Consider the following 15113-nt stretch of genomic DNA (forward strand, 5'->3'; position numbering starts at 1 on the left):
TTGAGATATTCGTCAAATAAGCTTAATTGTGGAATTTTTTGAAAGTTTGTTTTACAATGTATTTCGACGAACCAATTATTTATCTTTTAGATTTTTTTTTTTTAATATCATTTGTACTAAAAATTACTCAAATATAAAACAGTAAAATTATTGAATTAAATAGTACTCATTTTAGTATTTATTTAAAAAATTATATTCGTCTACTCTCTTCATCACAATTAGATGTTTTAATGATTTTGAATTTTTCTTAAATTTTACAAGAATGATCTATAAATAATGAGTCAAACATAAATTATTTAGATCGTTAAAAAAGTTACGAAATTAACAACAAGAATACAAGAGTATATCTTCCTCCCTAAGAACAGGAAAATACCATTGATTTTATTTTTCTTTTATTTTATTTTATTTTTCTTTTATTTTATTTTATTTTTCTTGTAAAATGTAAAGAAGAAACAGCGAAGGACGATGCTAAAACAAACGTGGCACGAGAAAGCTACAAGGCAAGCAAGTTTAAGCTTTTATGAGAAAAACAAATGAATGATGTTATCAAAGTCATTCAACATTCAAATCTCGGCCACCACCAACGGCTACGTCCAACGAGCCCTTCAGAGCCTCCATGGAATCGATGGGCTCGATTGCGGAGCTTACGGGCACTTCATCCAGCACTGCACGGTGCACCGCCTGGTCCGTCAGGCCAAGCAGCTCCACGCCCGCCTCATCCTCTTCTCCGTCACGCCCGGCAACTTCCTGGCCTCAAAGCTCATCAATTTCTACTCCAAAACCAATAATATCAACTATGCCCGCAAGGTGTTCGACCAAATTCCCCACCCAAATGCTTTCTCCTGGAACGCCATGCTCATTGGGTATTCCATTAACAATATGCACGCCGACACCTTGAAGTGGTTTTCTGCTATGGTGTCTTCGTGTTCGGATCAAGCGAAGCCCGACAATTTTACTGTGACTTGTGTGCTGAAGGCTCTTGGAGTTTTGCTTTCAGGTTCAAAATTGGCTAAGGAAGTACATTGTTTTGTTCTGCGTAGTGGGTTTGATTCGGATGTTTTTGTTGTTAATTCTTTGATTACTTACTACTCGAGATGTGATGAGGTTGGTTTGGCGAGAGCTTTGTTTGACAGGATACCGGAAAGAGATATTGTTTCATGGAATTCGATGATTGCAGGGTATTCTCAAGCCGGGTATTATGATGAGTGTAAAGAGTTGTATAGGATGATGTTAGGCTTGGAGAAGTTTAAGCCTGTTGGGTTGACACTGGTGAGTGCGTTGCAGGCATGTTTACAGTCAAATGATCTTATGCTCGGTATGGAGGTTCATCAGTTTGTTATTGAGAATCAAATCGAGATGGATGTTTTGCTTTGCAATGCTCTTGTAGGGCTATATGCAAGATGTGGTAGCTTGGATTATGCTCAAGAATTATTTGATGAGATGAGTGAAAAGGATGAGGTCACTTATGGCTCATTAGTTTCGGGGTACATGTTTCACGGGTTTGTTGACAAAGCCATGGATGTTTTTCGAGATAGTAAGAAGCCAAAGTTAAGTACTTGGAATGCTGTGATTTCAGGTTTGGTTCAGAACAACCAGCACGAAGAGGCATTGAATTTAATTCGACAAATGCAGGCATGTGGTTGCAAACCAAATACCGTGACATTGTCAAGCATTCTTCCCACAATATCGTATTTCTCAAATCTGAAAGTCGGGAAGGAAGTACATGCTTATGCTGTTAGAAACAATTTTGACCGGAATATTTATGTTGAAACTGCTATTATCGATACTTATGCAAAGTCAGGTTTTCTTTACGGGGCACAGAGGGTTTTTGATCAAGCAAAAGGTAAGAGCTTAATCATTTGGACATCAATAATCTCAGCTTATGCATCCCACGGAGATGCTGATACGTCTCTTGGCCTCTTTTATGAGATGCTGAATAGCAGGATTCAACCAGATCAAGTGACATTTACAGCGGTATTAACAGCTTGTGCTCATTCTGGAGTGGTTGATGAGGCTTGGAAAATCTTTGATGCCATGTTTCCGGAATATGGCATTCAGCCCTCAGTTGAGCATTATGCCTGCATGGTAGGCATTCTTAGCCGAGCTGGGAAACTCACCGAAGCTGCAGATTTTATCCACAAAATGCCAGTTGAACCAAGTGCTAAAGTTTGGGGCGCACTACTAAATGGGGCTTCAGTTTCTCGTGATGTTGAATTGGGAAAATTTGCCTGCGATCGCTTGTTTCAAATCGAACCCGAGAATACAGGGAACTACATCATTATGGCTAATTTATATTCACAAGCTGGGAGATGGGAAGAAGCTGATAAGGTCAGGGAGAGAATGAAAGAAGTTGGGCTGAGGAAGATTCCTGGCAGTAGCTGGATTGAAACAAGTAAGGGGTTACAAAGCTTTATAGTGAAGGACACATCAAACGAAAGAACCGAAGAGATCTACGAAACACTGGAAGGATTGCTGGGGATGATGAAAGAAAAAGGGTATGCTTTGCAGGATGAATTAGATGAGGAGAGTGTTAATGTTTGAGCCAAGATCACCACTCCGGCTCATATCAGCTAGCTTAGGATCCAAGAAATGCCCTGTTTTCCATAGTGGCATAGAATTCGTGTTTTTTAAGTGCTCAGAATCAGGAAAGAACTTCATTCATCAGAAGTGTTGGTGGAATTATTTTAACTTGCAATTTGATTTGTAGATTGGGGATCTCTCTTATATTATAGAACTTACATTGAACGGGTACACTGCCATCGTAGCAATCCATGTCAATAATACAATTATACAACTACAAGTGTAAGTTTTTTCGCCTAGCATTGTATCATTGACATGGAATACTATAATAACAATGTACATGTGTTATATAAGTTGTTATCGTGACACCAAAATATCTTTTTATCACACTCGTCTTTTACTCTATTTAAACATATTGAATAGTTTTTGGACCTGTTCATACTTTTATCCATACTTTAAAGTTAGTTGCAATCTTTCCTTGCTGTTTAAGAATCCAATGGAATTATAATTTTTTTTCCGGCACCTCCTCGGCCCTGTATCTTGATCATGGTTTGGTTGCCCCAAAGATTATCATTGTGTCTCCTCTAAAGGGTTTTTTACGCTCACTCGGTTTGATTGTGTGGTGATCACTGATCAGGATACCCCTTGTGGAATAATACCTCAACCAATGGATTGGTGAGATTTTATCTTGCAACCGGTGACATCACGTGACAAATAATAATTTTCTTACCGACGGATAGTGTGTTAATTGAATACCATCTCAGACAATACATTAGTTTGAAAAAGAACCTTTTAAAACTCCTATGAGAGAAGAAGAAGAAAATAAAATAAAATAACTCATTAATCCTACCATCGTTACACCAAGATGTTATTGCACTGACACATTATTAATTGTCACATAGAACTCATTCGGGATTACTTATGCACGACACATGTGCTTAAAAGCGTTTTTAACTAAAAATTTTATTATTAAAAATCCAAGTGTTTTAGGGTGCATCACCTAAATTCAAATATTTTTAAAATGATTGAAAGAGTTTTTATAGAAAATATTTTTGAATTCCAAAAACACTTGAAATGTCTATATTTCCAGAGAACTCATTCGGGATTATGTATTTTACCAGAGATAAATGCTAAGGAGACTTTCTTAAAAGTGGACTGTCCGCAACTTCATGTTTTTGGCATAATTTCAGTGCAAACATTATAAAACATTGTACAAAAAATATAAGATATCAAAAAACTTCATCGAAAATCTCACTTTGAAAGAATTTTCTTACCATTTCTCTTTATCAGATCCAGTCTCACAATTTACTCAAGTTCCAAATGAAAATTAACCGGAGTTGCAGGCGGTAGATGTAAATGTAAAAGGTGACAAGATCCTTGTTAAGCGAAACGATATATTAGCATCGTCGTCACATTTGCATTATTAAGAGTGCAGGGGGACAAGGAGACCGAGCCATGCATGGGCCAATTGGTTTTTTTCCTCTTCTACTTGTTTTTCTTTAAATAATTAAAGATTATACTAAAGTTATAGATATAATTATATAGGAACGACAAATGGGTTTGAACTGGACACACAACTTGTGGACAAACAAACCTACATACTCACTGACCTCATTCAATTCATCTTTACCTTACACCCCCAAATGCACATTCACATTGCATTTGTTGTCATTGGATATTGTGGAAGGGGAGATTTACATCAAAGATATGACTAAGTTAAGAGCTCGTTTCTCGCTCTTTTCTTGGTTTGATATTAGTTGTGGAATGATAGATTCACATCAAAGATGTGATTAGATTAAGAGCTCGCCTCTCGATCTTCTCTTGGTTGACATCAGTATAAAGTTAAGAGTTTGATTCTCGCATTCGTTTTGTCTAGATCAGGATAAAATTCGGAATTCGACTCTCAACATCTTCTTTACCTGTAAAGAAAAATCATTAATGCAAAAACAAATTGTTATGACTCGTAAGATTTCAAATATATGTGAATGTAATGACCATAGTTTTACATAAACGTGATTTTGTGATTGTAATGAGATGATTATTGTAAGATTTGAACCCATTACAAATATCATGGCCACTAATATAGCACGGAAAATAACTATGACACTATTTCTTCTTCTCCATACCTCTGTTTGATTTTATCTATTAATTTTTCTTTGATTATTCATTCAAATGCAAGAAGCGCATGAGGAGAAAAATGTACGTGAAAATCACTTTTCTGTAGTATTTAAGGGTGGTTTGGTATTGCTGTGTTTTGGAAAAAACTTCTTCTACTGTGCTGTGAGAATAAGCTTATTTTTGCTGCTTCACGTTTTTAGCTTATTTTCACCCAAAGCTGTGAAAATAAGTTGTTTTTAAGTGTTTACCAAACACCTTTTTAAGTTCAACTTTTTTTTATACCTTTTTATAAAAGTACCTCAATACCAAACCAGTACTTAGAACAAGAGTGGAGCAAATATCAAAGGGGGTACAATAGTCATTACAAGAGACCAGTATGGGTAAATTAGTCCAAGCAAAAATTCACATAAAAAGCCATAACAAGCCTCAAAATCATTTTTTCCACGCTCTATAAAAAGATTAAAAGCAAAAGTCCGCAAAGCACACGATCCCATAATGGAAGAAACAACAACAGCAACCATCATGGCTGCTCTGGCCACCCTCACCCCACCCCAACTCTCAGATCTCACCCACACCATCCTCTCCCACACCCACCACCATCACCACCGTCTCTCCTCCCTCCTCTCCTCCCCCATCCTCTTCTCTCTCACCCTCCACCGCCTCAACTCCCTCCCCCTCCCCCACAAGACCGTCCTCATCGCTAACCACCTCCTCTCCTCCCTCTACCACCTCACACTCCACTTCCACCCCTACACCAATCCACCACCGCCACGTGTTGTCAGAAAAAGAGACCTCGACTCCGTTCTGCTCCTCCTCTTACTCTGCGAAGTACACCAGCACAACCCGGAAGCCCTCCAAGCACCAACTATAAAATGGCGCGAAATTTTAACCAATTTGTACTCCGACAACATGCTAACAGTTTCCGGCATGGGAGTCTACAACGGGTCGGCTTTGGTTTCTTATATTGAGGTGCTGACGAGGTGCTTGAGATTTGTCAGCGTGATGGGCTTTTGCTATGGCGGGAAGGCGGGGAGAGAAGTAGCGGCATCACCAGCAGCGGTCGTGGCGCTGCCGTCGGTGAAGGTGAGCAGCGGCGGGAGCGAGTGCACGATATGTAAAGAGAAGATGAGAGAGGACAGAGACGTGTGTGAGCTGCCGTGCCGGCATTTGTTTCACTGGATGTGTATTTTGCGGTGGCTGAGGAAGAGGAACACTTGTCCGTGCTGCCGGTTTGCGCTTCCCACTGACGATGTGTTCGGGGAGATCCAACGGCTGTGGGAGATTTTGGTTAAGATGGGTGAGAAGGAATTAGTGTAGCATGATGGTGATCATGACCGTGTACACGTGTGACCATCAGAGTGGAATTCTGGATTTTATTTCTTGGCTGTGAAGGGATTGTGTGGATTTGCATGGATGTGATGAATGAATTGCAGAGGATCACACATAATACTTGATATGGACACATGTGGTTTAGGTTACAGCCTTATAGGCATATATATGTAGCTAAATAAATAAGAGTAAGAGAGAGAGAGACAGAGACAGAGAGATATTTGATGCAATTAATTACTTGGTAATTCATTTGCAATTACCACTGATTACTTCTGTACTTGATTTTCACATTTCATGAAAGCGAATACATTTTCAATAAACCGACCCAATAGAGGTAAAAGGAATCCTGTCTAAGGCAGCAGATAACAGATGAGATTAGCAGCCTACCATCAATCAGAAACCGAACTCAAAACTCACAAGAACAGATTGAAATATTAGGACGTAGGTCTGATCAACGCACATCGACCAAAGAGTCAGATTCAGAGAAACGAAAACCAAACTAGTTCAAAATTTGGAGCAAACCTGGAAACTGATAAAAACTAAAGTCGAAATGAACTCAGATAAAACTATAAGTCGGAAAATAGGTGGGCGGTTTTTGAAGGAATGATAAAATAGAGAAAAGGAAGATACCTTGCTAAGCCAAACTCAGCATCAGACGCAGAGGCGGGCTCGAAACCATGGACAGAAGAGAAGGAAAAGCGAGACGCAGAATAGATAAGAGGCTCGCTCAAAACCCATCGCAGCATGGGTCTCTGAATCCCTCCTGTTTGTTTTAGACTTGTGTCCTGCTACCAAACATGGGGCATTTAAACTCAGACCAGTATGTGGGATCATTTGCTCGCCTATCGTACTTTTATAAAGGATAACATCACATTTTTGGTCTCTTTATATATGTTTAGAAAATCCTACACATGGGTCATCATGAAAATAAATTAGATGACCAAATCAGTACTCTACTACCAATTTTCCGTCAGATAAAATCATAAAATTCAGACAGCCAGACAAGGATAAATGGCCATCCTCATTTCTCAGAGTTTGTATGAAATAATTTACCCAATCTCATGAACTTATGGGAAGCTTATCTTATTTTCGACGTGCATGATATGATGTTAAATTGAAATAAAACATGACAGAAACATATCAGAAAAGTTCTGGAAGCGCACACCCACACTTAAACTAGAATACTTTTAAACAAACTAGTACCCAATAATGCAAATGGCTAAGTTAACTAAGGGCTAAGGAAAGATAAAAGGGAGTCCATTTAATTAATAAATCTCACCAACACAAATGAAATAAAAACATTCGTGGATTTAATCAGCTGGCTCGGACCAATTAAAAGAAGAGCAAGGTCAAAAACTAAAAGGAGATCACTAACACACACAAAAACCTATAGTCTTAAATGGAGCATCAGATAAATACCATGAAAGAAAACACTTCAAAAATTACAAGGACATAGAGGAGGTCGGAGAACGAGGCATATTTACCAATCTTGCAAAGTTTCAGGATATATTTCATAGCAGCTGCCGAGTTTTCTTCGGTTCCTTTCTGCAAAGAGTAGAAATGTTGAAAAATTAATAAATAGAAAGAGGCAGGCAACTTATAAGCTCCCTTCCTGTTGCAATAGAAACTCAGATTTTATGGTAATGACATTCCAGTAAAAGTTCCTGCATTTTTAACTGAAAAAAAAAGTTCCTGCATTCTATTGAGATCATTTCAAAGAATAACTTATGCTAAATCCGGATCAAACTATAATTTCCACATAAAATAAGATTGTTAGGAACTCATTGGGAGTAAACTATCTTAATAAACCAAGGAGAAGAAGTTGCAAGTTCAAAACCCATAGAACAAACAGTCTATACTTTCGGGATAACAATCACCCAATTTCTTTCTTTTCTTTTCTTTTATTTTTATAAAATTTGCCTAATTCTGTATCTTTTTATCCAAGATGCACGCCACATGCAGGTTTTCTAAGCAGAGATTGGGTTTCACAAGTTTGGTGACCTAATTATCTTTTTACTTGTACTTTCATATATAAACAATCAAGAAACGTTACAGGAACTTGTCATTAGGAATTAGGCAACAAGATATCGAGGCATCCGTGAATTAAAATAACTGAATCCAATACTATAATGAACCAATGCATCAAGGTAATAAACAGAGAAAGCCATCACACGAAGCCAAAATATTTTGTAGCAGCATGATTTCAAGTAACAAAACTAAAGCAACCATGAACCAAGAAATCAAAACAGTCAAAGAAACCATGAATAGTGGCAACAAAAACAAGGGCAACCATGAATAGAATCATAAGAAATGAAAATAGTTGTAAATAAATGCCTCAAAATAATCAATGAAACCATCATTAACCAAGGCAGCCATGAATTAAGGCATTAAGATCTGTCATGAATCAAGGCAACAATCACTGATGCTAGTATCTTCTCTCTTTTTTTCAAGATCCCAATACAATAGTAGGGGCTAGGTTGAATTTCTTCCCCGTACTGCAAATATTCCAGTAAGTGATTATCAAGGCTTCAGAACACAACAGTGGATTGAAACTAATGATCAACCAACGCAACCACTAATCAAGGCATCAAAACAATTGTAGCACACATGAATCTAAGCAATTAACCGACAAATCAATACAACCGATGGAACCATGAATCCATGCATCAAGATAACTGAGACAATTATGAGTTGATAAAACATACCAAGAAAACCATGAAGTAAGGCAACAAAAACAGAGGCATCCATAAATTGAGGCAGCAAAAAACACAAGGCAACCATGAATTAAGGCAGCAAAATTATCGAAGCACCCATGAATGAAGAAATCAAGATAACTAGGCATTCATGAGCTAAGGCATTGAGATAACCGAGGAGACTATCTAAGGCAACAATATACGAGAAAAAAACTGAGGCCAGCCCGGAATAAACTGAGGGAAACTACTATTGAAGGCATAATAAAAATAGTGAACTGAGAGATGAAGATAATCGAAGGAAGTATAAGTGGTGACAACAATATACTAAGGCAACCATTAATCGATACGTCCTACATCAATACAACTGAGAGTTCATGACACCCATGAATTGGCATCAAACATCACAGACAACCATCAGCTGTGAGAAAAATATACTGAGTTGAATATGGGCAACAATGTGTCAAAATAATTATGACAATAATAGTCAGGTCATCCAAACAACCGAAGCAACCATGACTTAGGGCAACAAGATAACTGAGGCAACCATAAATTAGGGCATCAAGATGACTATGAGGCGACCATGAACTAAGGTAACAACACACCGAAGAAACTGAGGCAGCAATAAACCAAGGAAACAATGTCTTAAGCCCACAATAAACTGAGGCACCCATTAATCGAGGAGTCAACTGTGGCTACCATTAATCAAGACAACAATATTTTTTTTCAAGAATAAACTGAGGCAACCATTAACCGAACCAACCATGATGAGGCACCAATACAACCGAGGCAACCATGATGAGGCAACAATGTATTCAATGAACAATAACCTCAGGCAACCAGTAATCGAGGTATTTATGTAACCGAAACAACCATGGATCGAGACATCAAGATAATTGAGGCAACTAGAACTTCAACAAAAATAGACCGCAGCAACAATGAATCAAGGTATCAAAATCACCCAAGCAAGACAACCCTAAATCCAGGTATCAGGATAACTGAGCAACAAATAGCACTAAGCTATCATGAATTAAGGCAAACCATGAACGAAGGCATGAAAATAATCGAGTCAACCATGAACTGAGCCAACCAAAATCAAAGCAAGCATGTATCAATCCAAATTCCACACCTATAAATTGAATACGAAAAATAAAGAAAACAGGGGATACATAAATCACTACTTAGCTTGTGAAAATTAGGTCAAGGGTAAATACGGAGGGGATTTCTTCCATATGGGAACAATGGGCATGCAACAACACTAGAAAACCCAAAAATCCACAACGCAGAAACGAAACTGAATTTGATAAATTTCCCTAAAAATCAAAACCCTAGAAAAATGAACCGATTTGAATCGTAGTTAGAATCCTAGAGTTGTTTACCTCAGGCGAAGGCCGTATCGATCTCACCAGATCGAAAAGTAAGAAGAGGAGAGAAGCATATGAATTGGGCGACAATTTACTCGACAGGAAAGCCACGACGCTCCAATTTGTCGTTGCTCTCCGCGCCGATTTAGTGGTTTCCGCCACCCGGGCGGCAAGAATTCAAAAATAATTTGGTTTGTATCAGTCACGTGCCTGTCGTGTGCAGAATTTTGAATAAAGTCGGTTCGTATCACTGCTTGTGTTTTTAAATCATTAAATTACACCAAATTATGATTTTAGTAAGGATGAGAATGGTTCGGTTTAGTTCGGTTGGTTTTGCAATGCAAATCAAAGTGGAATCAAACCATTAGATTTCGATTTCGGTTTGGTCCTAATTTGTAGGCCCGTTAAAAAGTTGGCATTATATAAGTATTTAACATTCAAACAAACACAAAAGTTCAAAACCTAGTTATTTGCAAACTAAAGGTTCTATTGCAATAATACAACTCAACTGGAATAGAAAAACAAAATCATGATCACATTCAATTGGAATTTTGAAAGATTTTAATTTTAATTTTAATTCGTTTTACAAACTAAAGGTTATTCAATCAGGATTTTAAGTGATTTCTGAAAGTTTAAGTGTATTCAATCAGGTTTTAAAGGAGTTTATAACATTCAAGGTATGTTCAATTAGAAACTGATTTTAAAGGATTTTAAAAAGTTGAGGAATTCAAGGGAATTAAAGAGATTTTGTAGTGAATTTTAAGCATTCTCAAATTTCGCCTCTCCCCTAAGAATTTGAGAAATTCACTCAAAATTTTATATAGAATCTCTAGAAATCAATTAAACTACATTAAAATCCATTATTTATAAATCTATTAAAATCCCTCAAAAATCCAATGGAATACACTCCCTCAATATCAACTTGAAACAAAGTTTAACATCAAAATGTCTTATGGCATTAGTACAACCCAATTGAAAAAGTTAATCATACTAAAATTAAAGTTCAAAAAAAATTGTATGTCAAAATTCCTTATGGCATTAGTACAACTAGAAAAAATAAAGTGTTCATGCAATTCAACATAAAATTTTTGGTGTTTCAAGTCACTACTAACAATCGTCCTACCCTTTTCCTTTCCCTTTCTTTTTGGACACTTACTTTACTAAGGTTTAAGAGATTTTTGAGCTTGTTAACGGACTTGAGAAGGCATTGAGCTTGAGATGACGATACTTGTGAAGATCTTGGACCTTTTGAAAGTGAAACCGATGGATGAGAAGCTATTGACGATTGTGAATTAGAAGCTTGAAATTGCCTTGGAGCTTGTTGTTGTTGTTGTTAGGACTCTTTATTTGGACTGTCACATTTTATGATAACGTTTAGATAACGTTAAAGTTAAATTAATTAAGAGTCAAGTTCAAGAAGAACTAAGATCCTTTAAAGTAGGACATAAGGTCATATGTGCTAGAGTAGCGGGTGATCCAACTATTGGAAGAAAGCATGGGTGTATGGTGATGGGTGTATAGTGACAGAAAGCATGGGTGTATGGTGACCTTTACTTTTCCATGTTTTCCTCACCTTTACTTTTCCATGTTTTCTGCTTGTCCTCACCTTTCTTTCGGCTTCTGTTTTCTTTTCCCTTCTTCCGCTCATTTATATGAGCTTTCCTTGTACTTGGTTTTACATAATACAAAATATAGACATTCAAAATTCAATATGGTATCAGAGCAGTGACCCTAACCGGCCTGTCTCTGTGATGTTCTCTTGAGAGATTTGTGACCTTCTTGTCCTTCAATCATGGCTGAAGAAAGCTTAGTAAATTTGGAAGGAGACGGCTTTCATGCTACTCCACCATCACCACACTCAGATATTGATATCAACCCAAATCAACGTCTTAGTTCTGTCTTGCTAAATGAGTTTAACTATCTTCCATGGGAGAGAGCAGTTTCTCTTGCTCTGGGAGGACGATCAAAGCTTGGTTATGTTAATGGTGGTATTCCAATGCCTGAGACTACCTCACCGGAGTATGATGCTTGGCTATGCAAAGACCAGTTGGTCATGTCGTGGCTACTCAATTCCATAGATCGTAAGATTGCAGAAATTTTTAGCTATGCTGAATCCTCCATGACTCTTTAGAAAAATCTCAAGGAAATGTATGGAAATCAGAACAATGCGGCTAGAGTGTTTTAGTTAAAGAAGGACATTGCTGGTTTGCAACAGGAAGGGAAGCCATTTGTGCAACATCTTGGAAAGCTGACCACTATGTGGAACGAGTTGAATGTGTATCGACCACACACCATCGACGCTGCTGTGCTAACTAAAAGAGCCGAGGAAGACAAAATATTCCAACTCCTAGCAAGCCTGAGTCCTGAATTCGAAGATCTTCGAAGTCATATCCTCATGAATCCCGACCTGCCTTCTTTTTCAAGTGTGTGTGCCACAATTCAAAGAGAAGAGGTTCGAAGGAAAGTCATGACCTTGGACATGAAGGCAAATATACCAGAAGCTAGGGCTTACTTCTCTAACCAAAAACTTGGTGAGGAGAGAGGCTACAAAGGAAAGAAAACTGGCTTAAAATGTAGCCATTGTGATGCTGGTGGGCACTCAAGAGATCGATGTTGGATTCTTCATCCAGAGTTAAAACCGAAGTTTCCTAGGGATAACAAAGGTGTCTCGAAAGGCTCGTACAACCCTTCTTACAAGGCAAATCATGTTGCCACAACTTCTTCTGATGGAGCATTGAAGTTCACCACTAATCCAGCTGCACTGATCAACGAGTTTGCTATGTTTCTTCACAAGAAACAAGGTCTTGGAGATAGTGAAGGACCACTAAATCAGTGTGACAACAATCAAACTGCACTACTAGGACAGTTTGCTGGCTTCCTGGCTGGAAATGAAGGCGTGGTACAAAGGGACATCTCAGGTATCTTACACTCCTTCTCAACTGCTCTCAACATTGGTAATGTGCATGATTATTGGATTATAGATTCTGGAGCCACTGATCATATGACTAACAAGTCTACAAACTTGCATAAATTTGAAAAATTTTCTATTCCATCCCAAGTGTCAGTTGCCAATGGAAAAAATGCTATGGTTGTGGGAAAAGGAAAAATACATTTGATCTCAAGTGATGTCGAGTCTGAGGCTCTTTATGTTCCCTCATTCCCTTTTCAACTTTTATCTGTTAGCAAGATCACAAACTCATTAAATTGTCTTGCCATTTTCTCTCCCAAAAATGTGATCTTTCAGGATGTAGTCACCAAGAAGATGATTGGTGAAGGATTTTTCTTAAATGGTCTCTACTATCTTTCCAAGCATATTCAAGTTCCCAAGGTTTTTCAAGTCACTTCAAGCTTAGCTCAAGAACAACAACTTTGGCACCAACGTCTAGCACATCCTTCTGAAAAAGTTCTATCCACCTTGTTCCCAAATATGTGCAAAGTTACAAGTCCTTGTGATGTTTGTCATTTTTCTAAGTTTACTAGATTACCATTCACTTCCTCTTTGTCTAGGGCTAGTAACCCTTTTGAAATTGTGCATTCCGATGTTTGGGGACCAACTATAGAGTCTTTTGATGGATACAAATATTTTGTAACTTTTGTGGATGATTTCACAAGGATTACTTGGTTGTATCTTTTGAAATTTAAAAGTGAAGTGATGGAAGTTTTTCAAGATTTTCATAGACTTGTGGCCACCCAATTTGCTTCAAAAATTCATATTTTACGATCAGATAACGGCACAGAATATATGTCTCATAACATGTCACACTACTTGAGCACGCATGGTATATTACACCAAACAAGCTGTGTTGGAACACCTCAACAAAATGGGGTGGCCGAGAGATCTACTTGAGAAGACTAGAGCTCTTATGTTTCACATGAATGTGCCTAAGAAGTTTTGGTCTCAAGGAGTCCTTACTGCGGCATATCTCATCAATAGATTGCCTAGTAAAGTGTTGAATTTTAAATCACCTTATGAGGTCTTGAAAAATAGAAAGATCAAATTTTCCCATTTGAGAGTCTTTGGGTGTACATGCTTTGTTCACATTCAAACTCAAAATCGTGACAAGCTAGACCCAAGGGCTGCCAAATGTGTCTTTCTAGGTTATTCATCTACCCAAAAAGGTTACAAGTGCTATAATTCAACAACTAGAAAAATGGTTGTTTCAAGGGATGTTAAATTTGAAGAACATGTTCCTTACTTCTCACAATCACTGGATTACTCTAGACAGGGGGAGCATTTGATGGACTTATTTCCTTTTCCATATCCAAACGGAGAAGATGCAACATGCACTCCTAGTGATCATGTGCCGGATGATGTTAACCTTCACTCAGTGGAACATCTTGAAGATGAAAACCCTTCCTCATCAGAGATTCACACTGCACCCTCCAGTGATCCTTCCAACCATGATGTTGTTCAAATACATGTAGTTCAATCTCCTACAGTTCGTCGCAATCCTGCACGAGAGAGGAAACTTCCATCCAAGTTGCATGATTATGTGACCTACACTGCCAGGTATCCCGTGACTGATGTTATTGATTATAGCAAAGTCTCATCTTCTTTTGCTACATTCCTAAGTGCCATTAATGAAGCTCGAGAACCTCAAAGTTTTCAAGAAGCCAATCTTCACAGTGAGTGGAGAAATGCTATGGCAGAGGAGCTTCAAGCCCTCCATGAAAATAACACATGGACTATAGTGAAACTTCCAAAAGGAAAAAAGGCAGTGGGGAGTCGTTGGGTGTACAAAACTAAGTTTCATTCAGATGGCACAATCGAAAGGAATAAGGCTCGCTTGGTTGCTCGAGGTTTTACACAAACCTATGGCGTCGATTATAAAGAGACATTTGCTCCGGTGGCAAAAATGAACACTGTTAGAGTATTGTTGTCGGTTGCAATTAACAATGCATGGCCTCTCTTTCAAATGGATGTTAAAAATGCTTTCCTGCATGGTGAACTTGAAGAAGAGGTTTACATGAAGCTACCCCCAGGTCATCCTCAATCAAACAATCCAGAAATGGTGTGCAAACTCCATAAATCCATTTATGGTCTCAAGCAAAGTCCACGTGCATGGTATGCCAAGCTCAGTCATGTTCTGGA

The 15113-nt window shown here is 38.1% G+C and overlaps 2 protein-coding genes across 2 annotated transcripts; both read left to right on the plus strand.

Moving 5' to 3' along the window:
• Window positions 1–475: 475 nt before the first annotated feature.
• Window positions 476–2765, plus strand: LOC137746179 (pentatricopeptide repeat-containing protein At2g37310). The gene has a single exon (XM_068486257.1). It carries the CDS (start codon window positions 538–540, stop codon window positions 2539–2541), a length of 2004 nt encoding a protein of 667 aa, XP_068342358.1. The 5' UTR covers window positions 476–537; the 3' UTR covers window positions 2542–2765.
• A 2161-nt stretch (window positions 2766–4926) lies between these two features.
• LOC137745882 (E3 ubiquitin-protein ligase SGR9, amyloplastic-like) lies at window positions 4927–6591 on the plus strand. Its single transcript, XM_068485916.1, has one exon. It carries the CDS (start codon window positions 5134–5136, stop codon window positions 5953–5955), a length of 822 nt encoding a protein of 273 aa, XP_068342017.1. The 5' UTR covers window positions 4927–5133; the 3' UTR covers window positions 5956–6591.
• The last annotated feature ends 8522 nt before the right edge of the window (window positions 6592–15113 follow it).

The sequence above is a fragment of the Pyrus communis genome, chromosome 9 (genome assembly GCF_963583255.1).
Source record: "Pyrus communis chromosome 9, drPyrComm1.1, whole genome shotgun sequence".
NCBI lineage: Eukaryota > Viridiplantae > Streptophyta > Magnoliopsida > Rosales > Rosaceae > Pyrus > Pyrus communis.